The 19800-nt window shown below is 36.0% G+C and overlaps 3 protein-coding genes across 5 annotated transcripts in view; 2 read left to right on the top strand and 1 right to left on the bottom strand.

The window, feature by feature from the left end:
* The window catches only part of LOC127520031 (protein shisa-5-like), a 30483-nt gene extending 25623 nt beyond the window's left edge, over positions 1-4860 (top strand). For 2 of the 3 annotated variants that reach the window (XM_051907777.1, XM_051907776.1), the window contains 2 exons: positions 2436-2651; positions 3661-4860. In XM_051907777.1, the coding sequence (XP_051763737.1) occupies positions 2436-2651; positions 3661-3839 (395 nt within the window). In that variant the 3' untranslated portion in view covers positions 3840-4860. Of the gene's footprint in view, positions 1-98; positions 224-2435; positions 2652-3660 lie in introns of all 3 variants that reach the window. The other variant, XM_051907778.1, reaches the window with a different exon arrangement.
* Positions 4861-8319: 3459 nt separating this feature from the next.
* Positions 8320-17241, bottom strand: atrip (ATR interacting protein). Its single transcript, XM_051907775.1, is given in 16 exon segments — positions 8320-8549; positions 8724-8982; positions 9193-9279; positions 9357-9448; positions 9524-9666; positions 10025-10482; positions 10484-10658; positions 12006-12132; positions 12214-12297; positions 12398-12463; positions 12466-12497; positions 14581-14696; positions 14797-14967; positions 15177-15256; positions 16269-16581; positions 16991-17241. Coding segments are annotated over 15 exon segments (2265 nt in total). The 5' UTR covers positions 16570-16581; positions 16991-17241; the 3' UTR covers positions 8320-8475.
* Positions 17242-18045: 804 nt separating this feature from the next.
* Positions 18046-19415, top strand: si:dkey-42i9.4 (uncharacterized protein LOC492503 homolog). Its single transcript, XM_051907779.1, has 3 exons — positions 18046-18227; positions 18398-18534; positions 18819-19415. The coding sequence occupies exons 2-3, from the start codon at positions 18414-18416 to the stop codon at positions 19154-19156; spliced, it is 459 nt and encodes a 152-aa protein (XP_051763739.1). The 5' UTR covers positions 18046-18227; positions 18398-18413; the 3' UTR covers positions 19157-19415.
* Positions 19416-19800: the final 385 nt, after the last annotated feature.

The raw sequence follows: 19800 nt of genomic DNA, 5'->3' as shown, positions 1-19800 counted from the left end.
ATTTGTAGTATTTAAATTTTTTCAGGGAAATCTAACTTCAACTGGTCATATTTGAGTGTGTTTCTAATGTGATTATTTTTTCATAATCTGTCCTAAAGCAACGATAATAAGTATGTCGCTATTGGTGTGACAATATCGGGGCTTGTGATCCTCATCATTATGTTCATCGTCTGCTGCGTCTGCCCCTGCTGCTGCCTCTACAAAATGTGCAGAAAACCCAGACGTAAGTGTCTACACTTGAATATATTTTTTTAATTGTATCTATTCTTGTTCATGTTTCCAGGTTGTCATATTCCACATTCAAATGTGTAGCCAATAAAATAAATTTGGCAGTTTCTTAAACTAAATCTCATAAAACTCATCACAGATATATTCATTGTGACAATTATTTCCATGAAAGTTTATACATTATGGCAGTTGTTGTTTTTTTTATGCCAATTTAAATAAAGAAATGTAAATAATATAAATAAAAAACTAGCATGTTATACTATAATAGTGTAGTATGCTGTACTAGTTAGACTATAATAATATAGTCTGTTATAAAAAACAGTAAGTCTGTTATAATGTATAAATATAATAATATAGAAAAAAATGAATATAATAGAGAATAATGGGAATTACAAAATAAATGTCAAAGTCTAGATGTATTATAATAATGAGAATTTGGTTTTATGCAGAGTATATTAATTTCTCAGAGTTTTTCATTTAAATTTGGGCCAAAATATGCCCTAGATGTTTTCATCTTACTGACCTGTGTGTAAAACAGGGCAGAAATGTTTTAAAACTTTTTCCACAAGTTTAGACTTTCTCTGACCTTGTAGCCTATGATTCCACAAATGCTGGAATGTGACTTTTGCAAGTGGAAAAACTGAATACTGGAGCATTCTGGGATTCCCCACCCAGTCTGACTCACTGTGTCCACAGCAACCACAAACAGGAAGAGTGAGCGCCCATGTGCTACAGAAAGAGATTAATGATCGTCACAAGACAGCTGGAGTCTCAACTTTATAGCATTCTTTCCTGATAGAGTTTTCAGTTTTGAGTGCACCACTATCCCTTTAAGAAGAACTTAAAAGTGTGTTCATCAAATTTACTGACCTACTGAAATTGTCAACCTGTTTATTCGTTTTCTGCTGTTTTTTTTAGTATCATTGAGAGACTGTCAGGGAGTGGTTGTAATGATTGCCCAAAGGCAAGGAATAACAAACAGTCTTTAATAAACCAGAGCCATGCAGGAGATAAATAGGAATAATAATATAACACAACCACATAAACTACAGATGACACCGAACAAAGAACTGAGGATACTAAGGGTACATTTACACGACAAATTTACATTTACAAAACAATCTCGCTCACACGGATCCTCGTAAACAAGTAAAAACACTGTATTATTCATGCCAGGCCAGTAGTTGGCGATGTCTCTTTGTAAAGAAACACTACGCGCCTATAGACTGAACACGTGATACACATGATGCGCATGACATCATCGTTTCACAAATTGGCATTTTTGCAGTCTGCTACAAATGATGACGCTATTTTCAAAAACGTGCATTTTGAAACCTGTTTTTAAAAGTTTGCGTTCAGGCCCCTAAAACGCAGTTGTCATGTAAATGAACGGCTAAAACGCATAAAAAGTTTTACGTTTTTAGTTGAAAATGGTGTCGTGTAAACAGCCCCTAAGGGCTTAAATACAGAGAGTAATCAACAGAACTAAGAACAGGTGTAACCAAAATGTGGCAATGAATGAAACTTTCTTTTATTTTCTGTTTTCATTTGAAAGTTTTAGTAATTTTGTTTTTGTTATTATTAGTTTATTTTTAAATGTCTTTTAGTTTTTAAATTGAGTTATTTTAGTACATCAAGTTGAAGTAAATAAACGTTGTAAAAAAAGTTGTATAAATGTTATTTTATTTCAGTTAAAGTTGATTTTATGGTTTTAGTTAGCTATAATATCCCTGGCTGGAAGTGTGTTGTTGGGTGTATGTGAGGTTGCGGAACAGCATTTCTTTACGGGGTGGATCGTTTTATTGTCTGTAAGCATATTATTCAGGGTTGTTGTAAAGTTATTTGTTTATAATCTAGATATGATTTACCATTTTTTAACAATGTTAGCCAATATGGTCGATGCTGATATCAGTAGAGCAGTGTTGCCAATATATTACTGATATTTACGCAACACAATTGAATGATATTAAATTATTTGCATGTCAAATTGGAGAAATATGTATTTTACATAATATAATCATCCTTGTTAATATGTACAAATATGTATTGCTAGTTTTAAACAGCATTTTAACTGACCTACAGCCAGGGTGATTAAAAAAAAATATATATATATATATAATTTTACTTGCAGCAATGTATATACATCTTTTATGGTAAGTCCTCCATCAACATTATTCATCATCTTTTTCCTTTGATTTGTTCAACAGCTGTTATGGGGGCAACAACTACAACTACAGTCATATCCACACAATACCCTCAGCAGCCGGTTGTCCACGGAAGTCAGTACCCTCCGTACCAGCCCATAATACCACCCCAGTCTGGGTTCGGCGGGGCACCAGGATATGGAGGGAAGCCCATGCCGACTGGACCATATCAGGGACAGCCATACGTAGCGGGACCCCCACCCCCATATCAGGAGGCTGGTAAGATAATGACCTTGCACAGCAAAAAGTCCAGTCAGCCTAAATTGCAGGGCTGGGCAATAAGTATGAACATAATGATTTTGCTGGTAAATGTTGTGAATTTCAAAATTTTAATGCAATTATGTATCATTACGTAGTTTTGCAATCCTTTCTTGTCTCATGACTGGTCTGAGTCATGAGTATGACAGCATTAAGAGAAGTGTTTAAAAGCGTCAGTAGCAAAAATGATTTCTTTGCATCAGTTCAGATTGTTTCAGTGGATCGATTCAAAATGATTTGTTTGCATTTTCATTCAAAAATGTCATTAAAGTGTTTTAGGAAAAATATATGTTGGTAATTACTGCTGTTAAAACAGATTAGTTTTAGATTCATAACTTTAAAAAACTGTTTAAGTTCTTGCATTAAAGATTTTTTTTTAATCTATTTGGCTACAGTGGCTGGTTGAAATGAAGAAAATGTATTTTTAAACCATTTCAGAGCACATACATATTTGAGATTTCTCATCGCCAAAAGGAAGAAAAATGTTGAGAGTTTTTAAGCTACACTACCGTTTATAAGTTTGTTGTCTGTAAGATTTTTAGATGTTTTTAAAAGGAGTCTCTTTTGCTCACCAAGGCTTCATTTATTTAATCAATAATACAGTAAAAACGGTAATATTTTTTACAATTTAAAAGGAACTATTTTCCATTTTAATATATTTTTAAAATGTAATTTATTCCTGTGATGCAAAGCTGAATTTTCAGCATCATTACTCCAGTCTTTAGTGTCACATGATCCTTCAGAAATCATTCTAATATGCTGATTTGCTGTTGTACTGACTTCAAACTTTTGAACGGTATGTATTTACTCAGCCCGAGTGAGTTAGGGTTAAATTTGCTTGTTGGAATTTGCATCATTTGTAGTTTTAGTAAGTTTCGCTCTACATTGAAATCGAAAAAAGGGAAAACAAAGTGCTGGATAGAGGTTTCATTGACTCAAAGTGGAGCTGTCATTCTGCGTGTGTTTGCAGGAGGCCCAGGATATCCTGCTCCCTACAGCCAGGCTGCGTATGACGGTGGGCAGGCCGCCTACCCCATGCAACCACCAGCTCAGCCTGGTTTCACTCACCCTCCCCCACCAACAAACTACAGCTCGACTCAACCAGCATACAACCCCGCCTATGTGGAGCCACCAAAGACCGGTTACTAAACCACAAGCTGGGTTGTTGATGGTAATGCAGTTCTCCATGATCAGATCTCTTACAATTGTGCATTGTACAGCTACTGTGGACAGCATATTCTAATTGGGTCAGGAATAAAATGATCGGTGTTTGTTGTCATGATCGCTGTAAAGTCTTCTTGCGTGCCAGCATCTTTTTGCTTACACTTGCCTTTTACACTTCATTTTATATAAATATATATTTTATCTTCTGTGACTCTAAGCCATATTAGTTTTTCGTTTTGTTTGCGTGTGCAAAAGGGAATATCTTTGGTTTTTCATCTTGAAATGCCGTTAAGACGTCTAAAAGATCGTCAGCTTAATTTTATCTTGGGAATTTGCACAAAATACTGACACTATCGGTTGGTGAATATGAACCACAGCAGCATGTTGTTTAGATGTTTTCACAATTTATGGTACCATTCAGGTTTATGCATCTGTGAATGTTTGTAACATTGTTCTCATGCACAGATCCAGAATATGCCTTATTTATGCAGCAAATTACACGTGGACAATAACTACAACATTATCACTGTGTGTTTGGATAATTATATGGAATTTGGGATCTGTTTGTTGCAGAAATTCTGCGTTTGTGAAGGAGGCGTCAACACATTTTATAAATTTCCCTCTCACTTTCCTTGAGTTTTTGGAAAAGCATTTGAATGTCACTGTGTGAGGAAGAATGTCCATAATCTGTTCTGACTGGAAGACAAATGACTTCATCAATTTAAACAATAAAAGTCACTCGAGGTCAGAAAGAGGGTGAAATTCTAAGATGTTGTTTGACTGCTATGTTTAGTTCTGTGGAAAGTCGACACGCTCTTCCGAGTTATGAAGTAAGCTCACATTTTATCGTTCCTCTCTGTACAATCTTCCACAGATTCCTGTTGGGTGTGTCGGGTCATATTTTTGGATGTTTGTAACTGTATTAAATGTTCAACTAATCAGTGTTTTATGTTTACTCAAGCATCTCCATGTTTGCAACTGCAAATAAAAAGAAATTGTGCTGGAATCACTTTGTTAAAGTCAAATTCTCTGCCTACAAACATTATTTCTCTCGTTTTAGTCAGATTTTCCATTTTTGGAAAAACAATTGACCTACACAGGGGAAGTTAAATGGTGTACAGAAAGTGAGTTCACTCATGTGTTGTTGACTAATGCCAATTAAAGGCATTCCTCTTTAATGTCCCGCTGGCTGGCAGTAGTGTTTCAGTCAGCTCCATACGTTAATAAAGCACACAAATAATGCATGACTCAGAGTTTGAACTTGTTTTACTCAAATATAAAGAAATGCAGTCAGTGCTTATGTCAAGCAGTTCAGTAAAGTTGGCAATATATTCACAGATTCGAGCTTCCCGGATCAATAACTCGTGAGCTAAACATTGTTAAAACACAAATGCAGCTACTTCCAATCATAGTAACCTAGACAACGAGCTACAACAACCCAATTTTCCTCAAATGTGCTTTATAATATATAAATTGGTCTCTATGAGCAGGCGGCAGAGAGACAAGTCTGAATGGACCGTCTGAAAAGTGCAAAACCCAAAACCCTTTTGCTCATTTTATTATGAAAAATACTCAACTTCACTGTAACACACTGTATTATCACCAAATTCAGTTCATACGTCACTGCTCTCTTTTGGAATACAACATCAGAATGTCCTAAATCGATGTAGTTGACACTATGAGAAGGTGTACTCTCCATCTGAGGTGAAATTGGTCTGTGGAAACTAGGACTTTTTTTATGATTTTCTGAATGTATAGACAAAACAGCCGAAACATGAGTTTTGGGGAGCTCTTATTTTGGAATACAACATCACAATGTTCTGAAACAGTGTAGTCGACACCGTAAGAAGGTGTACTGTCCATCTGAGGTGAATTTGGTCTGTGGAAACTAGGACTCTTAGTTTTGGGATATATGGACAAAACATCGTATACAGGTGCTGGTCATATAATTAGAATATCATCAAAAAGTTGATTTATTTCACTAATTCCATTCAAAAAGTGAAACTTGTATATTATATTCATTCATTACACACAGACTGATATATTTCAAATGTTTATTTATTTTAATTTTGATGATTATAACTGACAACTAAGGAAAATCCCAAATTCAGTATCTCAGAAAATTAGAATATTGTGAAAAGGTTCAATATTGAAGACACCTGGTGCCACACTCTAATCAGCTAATTAACTCAAAACACCTGCAAAGGCCTTTAAATGGTCTCTCAGTCTAGTTCTGTAGGCTACACAATCATGGGGAAGACTGCTGACTTGACAGTTGTCCAAAAGACGACCATTGACACCTTGCACAAGGAGGGCAAGACACAAAAGGTCATTGCAAAAGAGGCTGGCTGTTCACAGAGCTGTGTCCAAGCACATTAATAGAGAGGCGAAGGGAAGGAAAAGATGTGGTAGAAAAAAAGTGTACAAGCAATAGGGATAACCGCACCCTGGAGAGGATTGTGAATCAAAACCCATTCAAAAATGTGGGGGAGATTCACAAAGAGTGGACTGCAGCTGGAGTCAGTGCTTCAAGAACCACTACGCACAGACGTATGCAAGACATGGGTTTCAGCTGTCGCATTCCTTGTGTCAAGCCACTCTTGAGCAACAGACAACGTCAGAAGCGTCTCGCCTGGGCTAAAGACAAAAAGGACTGGACTGCTGCTGAGTGGTCCAAAGTTATGTTCTCTGATGAAAGTAAATTTTGCATTTCCTTTGGAAATCAGGGTCCCAGAGTCTGGAGGAAGAGAGGAGAGGCACACAATCCACGTTGCTTGAGGTCCAGTGTAAAGTTTCCACAGTCAGTGATGGTTTGGGGTGCCATGTCATCTGCTGGTGTTGATCCACTGTGTTTTCTGAGGTCCAAGATCAACGCAGCCGTATACCAGGAAGTTTTAGAGAACTTCATGCTTCCTGCTGCTGACCAACTTTATGGGGATGCAGATTTCATTTTCCAACAGGACTTTGCACCTGCACACAGTGCCAAAGCTACCAGTACCTGGTTTAAGGACCATGGTATCCCTGTTCTTAATTGGCCAGCAAACCCGCCTGACCTTAACCCCATAGAAAATCTATGGGGTATTGTGAAGAGGAAGAGGCGATATGCCAGACCCAACAATGCAGAAGAGCTGAAGGCCACTATCAGAGCAACCTGGGCTCTTATAACACCTGAGCAGTGCCACAGACTGATCGACTCCATGCCACGCCGCATTGCTGCAGTAATTCAGGCAAAAGGAGCCCCAACTAAGTATTGAGTGCTGTACATGCTCATACTTTTCATGTTCATACTTTTCAGTTGACCAAGATTTCTAAAAATCCTTTCTTTGTATTGGTCTTAAGTAATATTCTAATTTTCTGAGATACTGAATTTGGGATTTTCCTTAGTTGTCAGTTATAATCATCAAAATTAAAAGAAATAAACATTTGAAATATATCAGTCTGTGTGTAATGAATGAATATAATATACAAGTTTCACTTTTTGAATGGAATTAGTGAAATAAATCAACTTTTTGATGATATTCTAATTATATGACCAGCACCTGTATATGAGTGTTGGAGGGCTTTTATTTTGGAATTTAGCAGCAGACAGTGTCAGACTGTGGAGGTGTACTATCATTTTCAGGTGACTTTGGCCTGTTAAATTTTTATTTATATTTATTTATTTAGGCCTTTTTTCCATTTACTCGGGGAGACTTTTGGTTTTGGAATTCAGCATATCATACAGTGACAGGGTCCAAGGTGTACTATCATTTTCAGGTGAAATTGGGCTGTGAAATATATATATTTTTTCATTTATATTTATTTATTTAGGCCTGTTTTATTATTATTATTATTCAGGCAGACATTTATTTTGGATTTCAGCATATCATATACAGTGACAGGCTGTGAGGTGTACTATCATTTTCAGGTGAAATTGGGCTGTAAAATATGTATTTTAGTTATTTTCATTTATTCAGACAGACTGAATAAATGAATGTGAAATCGCTTTGACAGAAGATTACTTGTTTTCAGATCATTTCTCTGACGGCCTTACCATAATAGCCAGTGTATGTGCGAAACGCAAAATATAGTGGCGGCTAGATTGACCGTGCATTTCGCGGTGGCGGCTGGTTTGACCCCAGTGAAACCGATGGGTGTATGACATCAAAGTACCGCGAGAGCTGTATTGGAGAGCAGACGGCTCCGTATGCTTTTGAAAAAAAATAATTAGATAAGTTAGCTTATTACCTAAAAAAAGTCCATATATCAACCTCAGTTCACACTGCTGTTAACATGTTCTCCAACAAGTGGATGCGATGAGACCCGTTTTCCTGTTTGTTCATGTGACGGTCCCAACAGCTGAACCCCAAAATATTACTCCATAGTATTTGTCGCTTGTTGTTTATTATCACAAAAAATTATTTTGACTCATCCCTCGGTTTATAAAAACTGTAATACATAAAGAATTAAAATACCTCAGGTGATATAGAATTAATTCTTTAATTCGGGTCATTAGTGCTCAGTCTTAAAAATAATGACAAAATCTGAGGACACGAGACAAACACAGAATGTTTCTGAGGGGACAACTGCGAGATACACACTAAACATTTTTCATTACAAAACTTGACTTTACATTTGATCATTAAGACCCCGTTTCCATATCCATGTCTTCAACGTACTCCGTTTCAGATCTGCAGATCTCCTCCAGAGCCAGTTCTGAAGTGAAACAACAATATAATACCATTTAATACATCACAATGAACTCATTTAAAGACAAATTTCTTTAAGCATGGTAAATGTTCTACATCAGATGTTACTCAGAAGTCAGTTACCTAATCAAAATGATATTGGCATCAATTATTCTAACTGAATGTAGAGATGCGAACCCACCTTCGCTCTCAGACAGATCTGGGACCAGACGGAACGTGTCTCTGATGGCGGGAATGACCTGATCGTACATGTGCAGGACGTCCAGACAGTGTTCGGAAAAGGACGAGTCCTTCAACAGCAGCCAGTGCAGTAACATCAGAGCTTCTCGTAGTACCTGTAATCCGGGACTCGTCCCGGTCCAATTTGTCAGTGTTTGACTTCCTCTGCCTTTTGTTTTCAGCCACTGCCTGTGTAAAACCACAACGATCGTCCGTACCACCTGAAGATAAAAAAATGTAGTATGGTCAGTACCAGACATTTTTTGTCTAATGTTATGAAAGACTCAAGAACAATTATCATTTCCATTGTGCTTCTGTGGTCATTTTGTCCAGTTGTTTGCAAAAAAATAAATTATATTCTTTGTTGGTTTTGCTTCCAAACTAACAGATATGGAAGGTGAAAAGTTTTAGTATTTATGTCTGAATCAAACCTCATTAATACACTGGCATGATGATTCACAAAATGCTGTCCATGTTTCGGCCTTCTGTGTGAACAGTTTGGTTAATAACCGGATGACCTGTTGACAGGAACCAGATACTTTAACGCCATTTTTACATAATACATTTCAAAACAAAAGACTGCAAGATAAATCACCTCAAGCTCAAAACGATTCCACATATCCTCTGAGGCAGATTTATCCGGTCTAGAAGTGACGTACTGGAATATTTTGAGAAAAGGACATGGATCTGAGGGAAGAGGGAGGGTTTGTTTTAACTCATGCCAACAAAAATACACTTTATGAAATGATAAGAGACACTTACATTCATGTGAGCAGAGTTTAGTGGCGATCTCTTCATTATAGATGATAAACGACAGAAATCTCACAGACAGATGGACTATTCTGTAGGACGTCTCCAGAGTCAGGCATTTGGACAACACTTGACTCGACATGACAACCTGGAGTCTACATTTGAGAAATCAGATGGCAGTTTAATCGGTAAATAAAAGTCAATGATGATATTAATATATGTATTTACATTACAAGCTATCAGAATCTCATCTTACTTTCTGGCCATATAAATATCAGCAACTGCTCATATATGCAAACTTTTTTTAGACCGTCTAAAGGTTCAATAAACAGTTCCATTTCAAAAAAGCAGTTTGTTCTGACTGATTTCTTATGTCAGGCTTTACAGGGTCAAGATGTTGCCAGAGTATTTCTACCTACTTTCAGTCATTTAAATGTAAATTAAGAGCCAGAATCAGACTATACAGTGGGAATATATATACACATGACACTCATGTAGACACATATACTAAACCTCAAGAGCTGGTTCTCCTGCGCTCTCTCGGCCAGCATGCTGAGAGTCTTCAAACTACTGCTCACTAGTGCCTCCCTCTGGCCAGCGGCGGTAATGAACGCCGGATCGGCCAGCTGTAGGAGCCTCCTGAGAAGAGGCAGCTGGGTTTGCGGCTCCCCGGTGAGATGCTCAGAGACGCTGAGGAGATTCTTCGAACAAATCTCTCCATCCTGATTGCACAAAACCATCTGCAAAGCCTCACTGCTGTAGCACACTATGTGATAGAGAGCTTTCATGGCCGCCAGGGCGAACTCCTCCTGACTGCTGAGAGATTCCTCCAGACTCGAGGCCAGGCTGGAGTCGGAAGATCCCGATAGGGAGCTTCCGTGGAGCGAGGCTTTCGCAGAGCTCTCGACGGACTCCAGCGACTGACAGTATGTGCTGATGTGGAAGGCGAGCAGGGGGAGGAAGTGCACCGCAGGCCAGGCAGGTTTGGAGAGCAGCATCTGGGTTATGGGGGACACTCGTGGGAGGCTGGAGAGTTAATGCGGTCAGAGCGGACATAGCAAGACTCTGCAGCTGGTGGAATCGAGCTTGAGGACGATGAATCCATCGGAATTCTGTGGAGGACGAGCTGGAAGTTGCCAACGATCCCCTGAAGTAAAAGGAGAAAAACTATTCACAACAGTCCAAACTTTTCACACGGATATTTAAAGATGCAATAAAAGTAAACATACTAATACTAATAGGCATAATGCTAATAGTTATTTGATCATACATATATAATATTTCCACAAATAACTATCAAATTTCCACAAGTTTTCCACTCCTCAAAATCAATTTTAAAATTCAGGTTTTCCCCATATTTTCCATTTTTGTTTTTTTCTACTTTAAAAAATGAATAATTCATTATTATTAATAATACATTATTCTGTAATATTAAATAATAAAAATACAACAAATAATATTTTAACAATTGTTTTAAAAATGAAAACAGCAAATGTCATGATGTAAAAATTATCAATTTATAATAATAATAATAATAATAATGAGAAGAAATATTAACACAATATTCTTTATTCTATATATTAGTATTAATACATTAATCCATAATATTAAATTTAATAATAAATTACAACAAATAATATTTTAATGTTTTAAAATAAAAAGGCAAATGTCACAATGTAAAAAGGAATACTACTACTAGCAACAACAATAATTGTTATTGTTGTTATTAATACAATATTCCATAATGTTTAGTTTAATAATGAATAAAATACATTATAATAATTGTTTTTAAAATGTCATGATGCAAAACTGAATACTACTACTACTAGCAATGATACTTATTATAATTTATTATATTTAATTTAATAATAAAATACAATTTTAATAATTACATGTTTTAAAAGTGCAAAGTAAAAATTATCATTATTAATGATAAGAAGGAACATTACACAATATTCCTTATTCAATATATAATTATTAATACATTAATCTATAATATTTTATTTCATAATAAATAATAATAAAAATAATAATATACAACAAATAATACTGTTTTAATAATAATGTTTTAAAATAAAAAAGCATGTCAATATGTAAAAATGAATACTATTATCAACAACAATAATACAAATACAACAACAAAATACAACAAATAATATTTTAGAAGTTTTAAAAATGTTTAATTTTTTTTTTCTGGAATGAATGTGAGGTGTATAGTGTGGTTTATGAACCAAAAATATCTCTTATCATGGGACTTAAAGTATATTTGATCAGCAATTCCAATGTTGACATTGTACAAACACTCCATTGGAAAATACCAATATTTACAAATGTTGCAATGGAAATTTCCATTCTTTATGATTAATGCCATGATTTCTTAAAACAAACAGTTGTATGTAGCGAAAACCAATGTTTACAGTATATTTCTCATGTTTCAGACATTTAGGACACAATGGGATGCCCCTCCCAGTGGGCAGGGCTTGTTGATACTTACGGGCTGACGTAGCCGTGCTGTGACAGGATGTTTGGTAGAGCGGCAGGACTGATGGACAGCAGGTGACACAGGCCCAAAGTGCTTGGATCCAAGGGCTGTTGCAGCAGCAGGTTCAATAACACACAGCCTACAGTACAAACACAAACTCACAGCAACACACTGAGAGAACAGACTGAAGATAAATGCAAGAGATTTGATCAGCCGTTACCTTCCTGTTGATGGTCAGATCTGAGGGTTCGGTCTGATTGTGGCTCTTCTGTTAGGAGACGTTTGGACTGCGCTGGTTTCCCATCTGATAAGAGTTGTAAAAATGTAAATATTGAGGATAGAGCAACAAAGGAAAGATCTCAGGACAGGAAATGAGCATAAAAACAAAAGGAAATAATCCATACCCTCAAATAAATGGCCTTTTTTGATAGGAGATGTTTTTTTGCAGAGTTCGGCTGAGAAGTTTTCTTAGTCATGAACGCTCGACTCGCAGGAGAGTGAATACTGTGTTAACATGACAAATAACAAAACACAAATCAACTCATATTTGTCAACAGTAGTTTTCAGGTAACATTCTAACCTTTTAATAAATAACAAATGTTATTATTTATAATTCATATTAATTATAATAGTAACAATAGTCACAACCTTATTGTGAAGTGCTACCAATTTAATTTAATAAACAAATCCAGAATAACATGATACACTGGAGTGGAGTGCATGCAAAGAGACATGCTTGCAAAAAAATGCTGTAAATGTAAGTGCTGTAACAGTGCAGAAAACAGAACAATTGTCTCTCATTACTAGGGATGCACAGATACCAGTATCGGTATCGGGCCCAATACTGTGCTTGTGTACTCGTACTCATTAAAATGCTCAGATACCAACAGCCGATACCACACAGTGCGTACAGTACAGTGCTTGTGACAAAGAAACACAGACAACAGAGCAAACATACAGCACAATGGAGATTTCAGAGAAGGGTGTCTATGAAGTAAATGTATCTACTTAACAAAATAATAAACTAATTAAATATTCATGCTATAGCTGCTGTGCACAAGCAGACAAGATAAACACTTGGCACACGAGCTTGTCAATCGCATCCATTTTTCACAGACATTGCTGGAAAGTTTGTAATTCAGTCGGATATGGCAATAGCAAATTGAACTAAAACTAAATCATATGTGCAAACATGAACTGTTACATGGTGTATGTATAACAAGTGTTTCCCTACACTGTTACAGGAAGGCGGTACGGTAATCACATGAATTTTTTGTGTGTAAACATCCGAAGCGAGCGCCCAGAAAGCTGCCTTTCCGACAGCTCATGAATAGCCTATTAAATCGAATTCTCTTTCATGTCTTCTTGCGCTTGAATAAACAAATTTGCACAAGATGATGTCAAAATGCCCGTATAGGCAAGTATCCTTGTGAAACATAGTCTGTTATGTATTAAAGGTGCAGTGTGCAAATTTTAGTGGCATCTAGCGTTGAGGTTGCAAACTGAAACCAACGGCTCACTCCACCACTCACCCCTCCCTTTCGCAGCACATAGATACTACAGAGTAGCCAGAGTAGCCAGTCAAGCAATGAGGTTTTCTTCTTACTTCTAACAAAGAACAGTCTCTGCTTCTAATAAACCAGATGACTACTACAACTACTTCTTTTTCTGTGTGTATTCAACGTAGTGACGATGCACGCTGCCTCTAAAAACACCAGCGAAGAAGAACAAGAACAGCATAGTGATGAAACACGCTCTGTAGAGTGTCTGTTTAGGGCTGCTGTAGAAACATGCCGGCGCAAAATGGCGACTTAACATGTAAGGGGACCTGCGGTGTATGTAGATAGAAGTGGCTCATTATAAGGTAATAAAACATAACGCTTCATTATGTAAGGTCTTAATACACCCCTGAAAACATAGTTATGTATATTATATTGCATTTCTGTCAATAGATCCTCCAAAAATTGACACACTGCACCTTTAAGTGAACATAAATGATTGAGAAAGACTGAATGACTTTTGTAACTTTAATAATGATTAATCTAGATTTGTTTTATGCAGTGAAGACTATGCAGTGTTATTTTACATTTGATTACTTCATTCAATTTCTGTAACTGAAAATTGTGATGTTTCACTGGTATCTAAAAATTTGAACCACTGGCCCAGCTGGGCTAGTAGAAAAAAACAAACATCTAAAAACAAACAACTAATCATTGAGCAGCTCTAAATATTCACTTTGTTATTAAATTAAAGATAAAATATGATAGAGCAATAATATAAACAGTGAAAGCAACAGTAGCTCTTGCAATACATTTTAAAAGGAATAATTAGGCATGAAAATAACTGAAGGAAATATCTATTTGCTAAGCCAACTAATTTGATTCATATTCTTTTGGTTTCTCTGCCCAATATTTTAAAAAATTAAAAAGGCTATGAAAATACAGGTATCAGTACTCGGTATCAGCAAGTACTAAAAATGAAGGTATCGGTATCGGACTTGTTTTGGAAAAAGCGGTATCGGTATCGGTGCATCCCTACTCAAAACCAATTTCTCTGGAAGACACACAAAAATCAATGTTGCATTTACATGTTTCGTGCAGGTGTGCCGGGCTGCTTTCCTCCACGCTCTGCGCTCTGAAGTTTCCCTCTCATTTCATTCATCTCGGCTTCTTTAAAGTGCAACTCTGACTGCAGCGACTGCACCTGCGGTAAATCAAGCATTTCGAGGAGTTCACATGAACCATTTCATCGGCCCAATTACATCCAGCTCTGTGAGGATGTCAGTCAAACTCGTGTGCCGTACCTTCCTGGACAGCTCCTTCTCCCGTTCGCTCTGAGCATGAGCTTTCTCTTTCTCCAGGGCGAGCTGAGTCTGCCGCTGCTGTTCCTTCTCCTGATTGGCCAGTTTCAGGGAGTCCCGCAAGACTCGGATCTCTCCGTTCTTCATCAGGATCTCCTCCTCTACCTCCTTCAGCTGAGTGTGAACAGGAATGCAGACATATGAGAACTGGTTTTTAAATCCTAAATCATGAAAAACTAAATGATGACTGTTTTGGTGTAAGAAACCTTGTCTAAAAAGTGGAATTTTAGGAAAAAGGGGTCTCTTTAAAAGCAAATCAAATGATTTTCTATAAACTACAATGAACCAAACAAATGAACCGCATGTTGTGCAGAAGAACACACCTTTTTCTTCAGGTCTGCTTGCTGTTCCTCCAATTGCTTGTAGTACAGATCGTCTCCATCTTTACTGGAATGACCATCTGCTGTGGGAGACACAAACTGGTTACATTTCTAAAAAAATTATATATATGTATAAAAATAGCATGGTCTTTCTCTTTCTATATTTCTTTTTTCTCTTATATATATATATATATATATATATATATATATATAATAAAAATTCACAAAATCAATCACAAAAATAATAATATAATAACAATAAATTTAACTGAATAAGAATTAGTATATTAATATTTATTCAATTTAATAAAAAAATTGAATTATTGTGTTATACTGGATTTTTATAATGCAAAAATTAACTATGCAAAATACTATAGGAATAAGACTTAAAATATTTCAATAATAATAATAATAATAATAATATAACAATAATAAATGTAATTAAAAAAAATCTAATAATACTTATTTAATTTAATAACCAAAAAATCTCATTATGTTATGTTATATTGGATTTTTATACAAGGCAAGAATTAACTATGCAAAAGAATGATAATAACAAAAAATACTTTTAAAATACTTCAATAATATAATAATAATAATTATTATTATTCATAATAATAAATGTCAACAATTCTTATTTAATTTAATAACAAATTAAATCATTATGTTATATTGCATTTTATACAAGGCAAAAATTAACTATGCAAAAAACTGTTAAGACATAATATATTTCAATAATAATTATTATTATTCATGATAATTAGATTTAATAATACACATGAAATTTAATAAACTAAATATTATTATGTTATAGTATTATATTGTTGGAATTAAATTAAATATGAAATAATTAATAATAATAAATTCTAATTAGCTGTTGTTGTTGTTATTACTATAAATCTGCTCTGTGAAATACAAAATAACATATAAAAACATCCATTTCTAGTTTAACCTATCCAGAGTCCAAATAATGCAAAAATGAGCTATGCAAAGAACTGTGGGGGATAAAACAAAATGCTTGTCTCAAAAGCAGACTGAGGGACTGTTTGGGAAACAAAAGACTTGTGGAATGTGTCCAAAACATCTTATACTAACCAAACACATCTTTTCTTTGAGGTTCTTTACTGTTATATGTGCTACTGCTGCAGCCGTCTCCGATGGCAAATGTTTTTCGGCCGGATCTCACAGGTGCTTTGCTTTGCTCATCAGTGCAAGCGAACACAGAACCAAATGTTCTCTTTGACCCACTGTTTTGGACGTCCCCTGTGATGGCCTGGGATGCGATGATGTCGATCTGGTCCAGGTCATCCTGGGTGAAATCGATGTCATCGTCAAATGGGTCGGGTCCAGCTGACACCTGATGACCTTTCAGTCTCTTGCTTGGCGGGAAGTCCATGTCAATGAGATGCTTTTGAAAAATCGATAAAACATTATTAATATTTATGGACTATTAGTGAAGAAAATAAAAAATCTGTAGGTGTGTCCAAACTTTTGACAGGACACACACACACACACACACATATATATATATATATATATATATATCAATTATTCACTGTGTTCAGCAAAGTAGCCTTTTCCGATATATAATACAGTTCGTGCAAGCTGTAAAATGTCATTAATGTCAGTAGTGCAAACTAAAAAACCGTTGAATGTAACTGACAATCTGAAAATACTACTGGTCAGAGTAAATAATCCAGTTATTTTCCAGCCAAAGGCGGAAAAAAATGCCTAAGTTACATACAATGGTCTTGTAGAGTCACATACTAGGTTTATTATAGTAAAACTGTAGTAAAGTGCTCAGGTTTATCAGTTACCAGCTTCAGTGTCCCTCTCAGACTCCTGCATTAACCAGCTACGACTCGTCAAACAAACAACATGCTGGACAAAACAATAATAAAGTGCTACTTTAAGCTATTAACATAAACCTAAATGACTAAATAAACAAAATAACAGAAAAATTGTGAAGCTGGAAGCATTTCTGAGCTCTCTCATTCGGTGTGGAGGAGGACTCATGCGGCCAGACGAAACCGCATACGGTAGTAAAACCTCACATGATTGGCTAAAGCGCAGCCCCAGTGTGTTACGGTGCGCTATGATTGGTCCATTGTCCAGCGCATCGCACGTACTACGGAGACATTCGTGAGACAAATGTCATGCCCAAACGCGTTATGGACGATTCCAGTTGGTTTTCATTTAGAAAACACACAAAAAGTAAATTAAAAGTTATCTAAACGTGTTTGACGGTGCGTTTGAAAACGTTTTGTTTGCTTTTTTAATGTTTGCACACATGAAACGTTAATCAAGTTCTCATAAAAGTTGTTTCAGCATGTAGCATGTTTTACTTAGCCTACTGTATATAAACGTAATAGTTGTACTAAATATACTAAACAAGTAATCTTATAAGGTTATGACGCACGCACTCGTTCATATTACATGCAAAAATGCTATGGGTACACAACAAAACACTGTTACAGATAATAAACATATAAAAACATTAACATGGACACAAATCGTTTTTGTTGTTTTAAAGTTATGGACTGCAACAAAAGCGAAGCTACTAAAAATGACCAAGAAACAATTTATCTGTGTGATACCTTTTTTTATCATAACACTTTCACAATACATGCATTCAAGTTGTCTACATGAAATTGTTTAATACAAAACAATTCACTGGACACAGGAAAGATTTAAATAAATAAATTACTCACACAATAAATTACATGCACCATACATTATAAATAAGAACATAAAAGTACTCATTTTAACAACTACAATTTACTTGTTTGATACGTGATACACCGTCTGTTTATGGAAATGGATCGTTTGTGACGTCACCTCGAACTCGCTCTCTGATTGGCGGAGGCGCGTGGCTGCAGAGTGTTTACCATCTGAGCTCAGAACTAGAGCTGCACGTACTCGAACCACAGCCGAAGGAGGAAGTTCGCGGTAGAAAACAGAAATTTATTTGCCCGTTTTTACGATTACGTTAATAAAAGCGTTCGCAACAGCTGTAGAAACTCTCTGTATCCCTATTCCGATTCCCAGGAGCAGGTTAGTGGCGTTTAAGGCGCGATTTTTCGTGTTGTTTTGAACAAAGGAACATGCCATAGACATTGGTCAGGCCTGTTGAGTTCAGATGTACTTGAGCTAATTGATCTCAAAAACTCGTTCGTGCTCACATTTGATTGTGTTTCACAGTTTTACTGCCTTTTCCGTTTCAGCTCATGCAAAAACTTCATGATGAAAACTGAGGTCTCTACTGCTGCTAACTTTGTCACACGTCTGTTGAGGGGAACGGGACTGCTTTCAGAAGAACAGCTGCAACAATTCAGATTCTCTTTGGAAGAAGCTTTAGGGGGTAAGACGGGATCAGACATGATCTTTCCATTGTTTAAAGGAAACTCAAGTAACATATCATAGTCCAAATTATATAGCTTGTATTGAAAATGAACATCGTTTATTGTTGCAAATAAAGCAGCTAAAGATAAGTTTATTGCAACACCAAAGTCCATTCATTGAAACTTGCACCATTTTAACCCCAATCTGCCTTAACAAAGCACCAAGGCCAAAAACTTTGGCAAGTAAGGCTTAACAAGGCCATGTTTGATTGTGCCAAGGCCTAACTTTGCTCTTTCATTGTAGATCATTATCGGCACCATTGGTTCCCAAACGCACCTTGCCGAGGTTCGGGTTACAGGTGCATCCGGATCAACCACAAGATGGACCCTCTGATAGGCAAAGCAGCCTGTACGATTGGACTCACAAAAGAGCGACTCTTTTCACTGCTACCTAGTGAACTCACCATGTGGGTCGACCCATATGAAGTGTCCTACCGGATTGGAGAGGATGGGTCCATATGCGTCCTCTATGAGTCCACACCTCCGTCTGACACAAATCAGACGGACAGCTGCAAAGACGAACTGAGAATCGGACAGCCGAGTCCGTCCAAATCCTTCGGCATGATGACTTGCTCCAGCTGAAGAATGATGCTGTCTAATGAGCTGCTTTGAGTAAATCAGACATTGCTCACATTTGATTTCTTTTTAAATCTTGTTGTTTTTTTTAGACAGATTTTTTTTTTAAATCAATGGTGAAATCTTCATCCTATTGACCTCATGGTGAAAACAGATGTATTTTGATTAAATGTAAGTTTTAAGCTCCCTGTACAGTCATGTTTAATATGTTTTTTTTTTTTTTTTAAATTTCTATTAAAAGGTTTTCTATGAATTTCTATAAAAATGTCTTTTGTGTTTATTCCATGTAACTATACATAAAGCAATCATTTCTTCTAATCATATTTAATGCTTAATGTTTGTTTCTCGATAAAATAAGCACTTTATAGTTATGCAAAGCTACAAATTTTGCATCTGTCTTAAAAACAATGATTTATTCTTCCTAAACTTACATTTGTTTATTTGGAATTTGCCTAATAGGAAGTATAAAATTAAACAACTGATATTCATTACATTTAAATATAATAAAAGCCATTCCATTACATCTTAAAAGAAAAGTTGAAAAAATATGTTCTTCAATTAATGAAAAGAATTCTTAAGAAAATTATTCTGGATAAATACAGTTCCAGATTAAGGAATGTCTATGTGAGTCACAAAATTAAAAAAAATGG

Source organism: Ctenopharyngodon idella, chromosome 10 (assembly GCF_019924925.1).
Source record: "Ctenopharyngodon idella isolate HZGC_01 chromosome 10, HZGC01, whole genome shotgun sequence".
NCBI classification, from domain to species: Eukaryota; Metazoa; Chordata; class Actinopteri; order Cypriniformes; family Xenocyprididae; genus Ctenopharyngodon; species Ctenopharyngodon idella.
This window is presented reverse-complemented; position numbering and strand designations above follow the sequence as displayed.

Coding starts and splice junctions, on each gene's coding strand:
- si:dkey-42i9.4 (XM_051907779.1), top strand. CDS start 18,414: ATGATGAAAACTGAGGTCTCTACTGCTGCTAACTTTGTCACACGTCTG. Junction 18,535..18,818: donor TTTGGAAGAAGCTTTAGGGG/GTAAGACGGGAT, acceptor CTTTCATTGTAG/ATCATTATCGGCACCATTGG.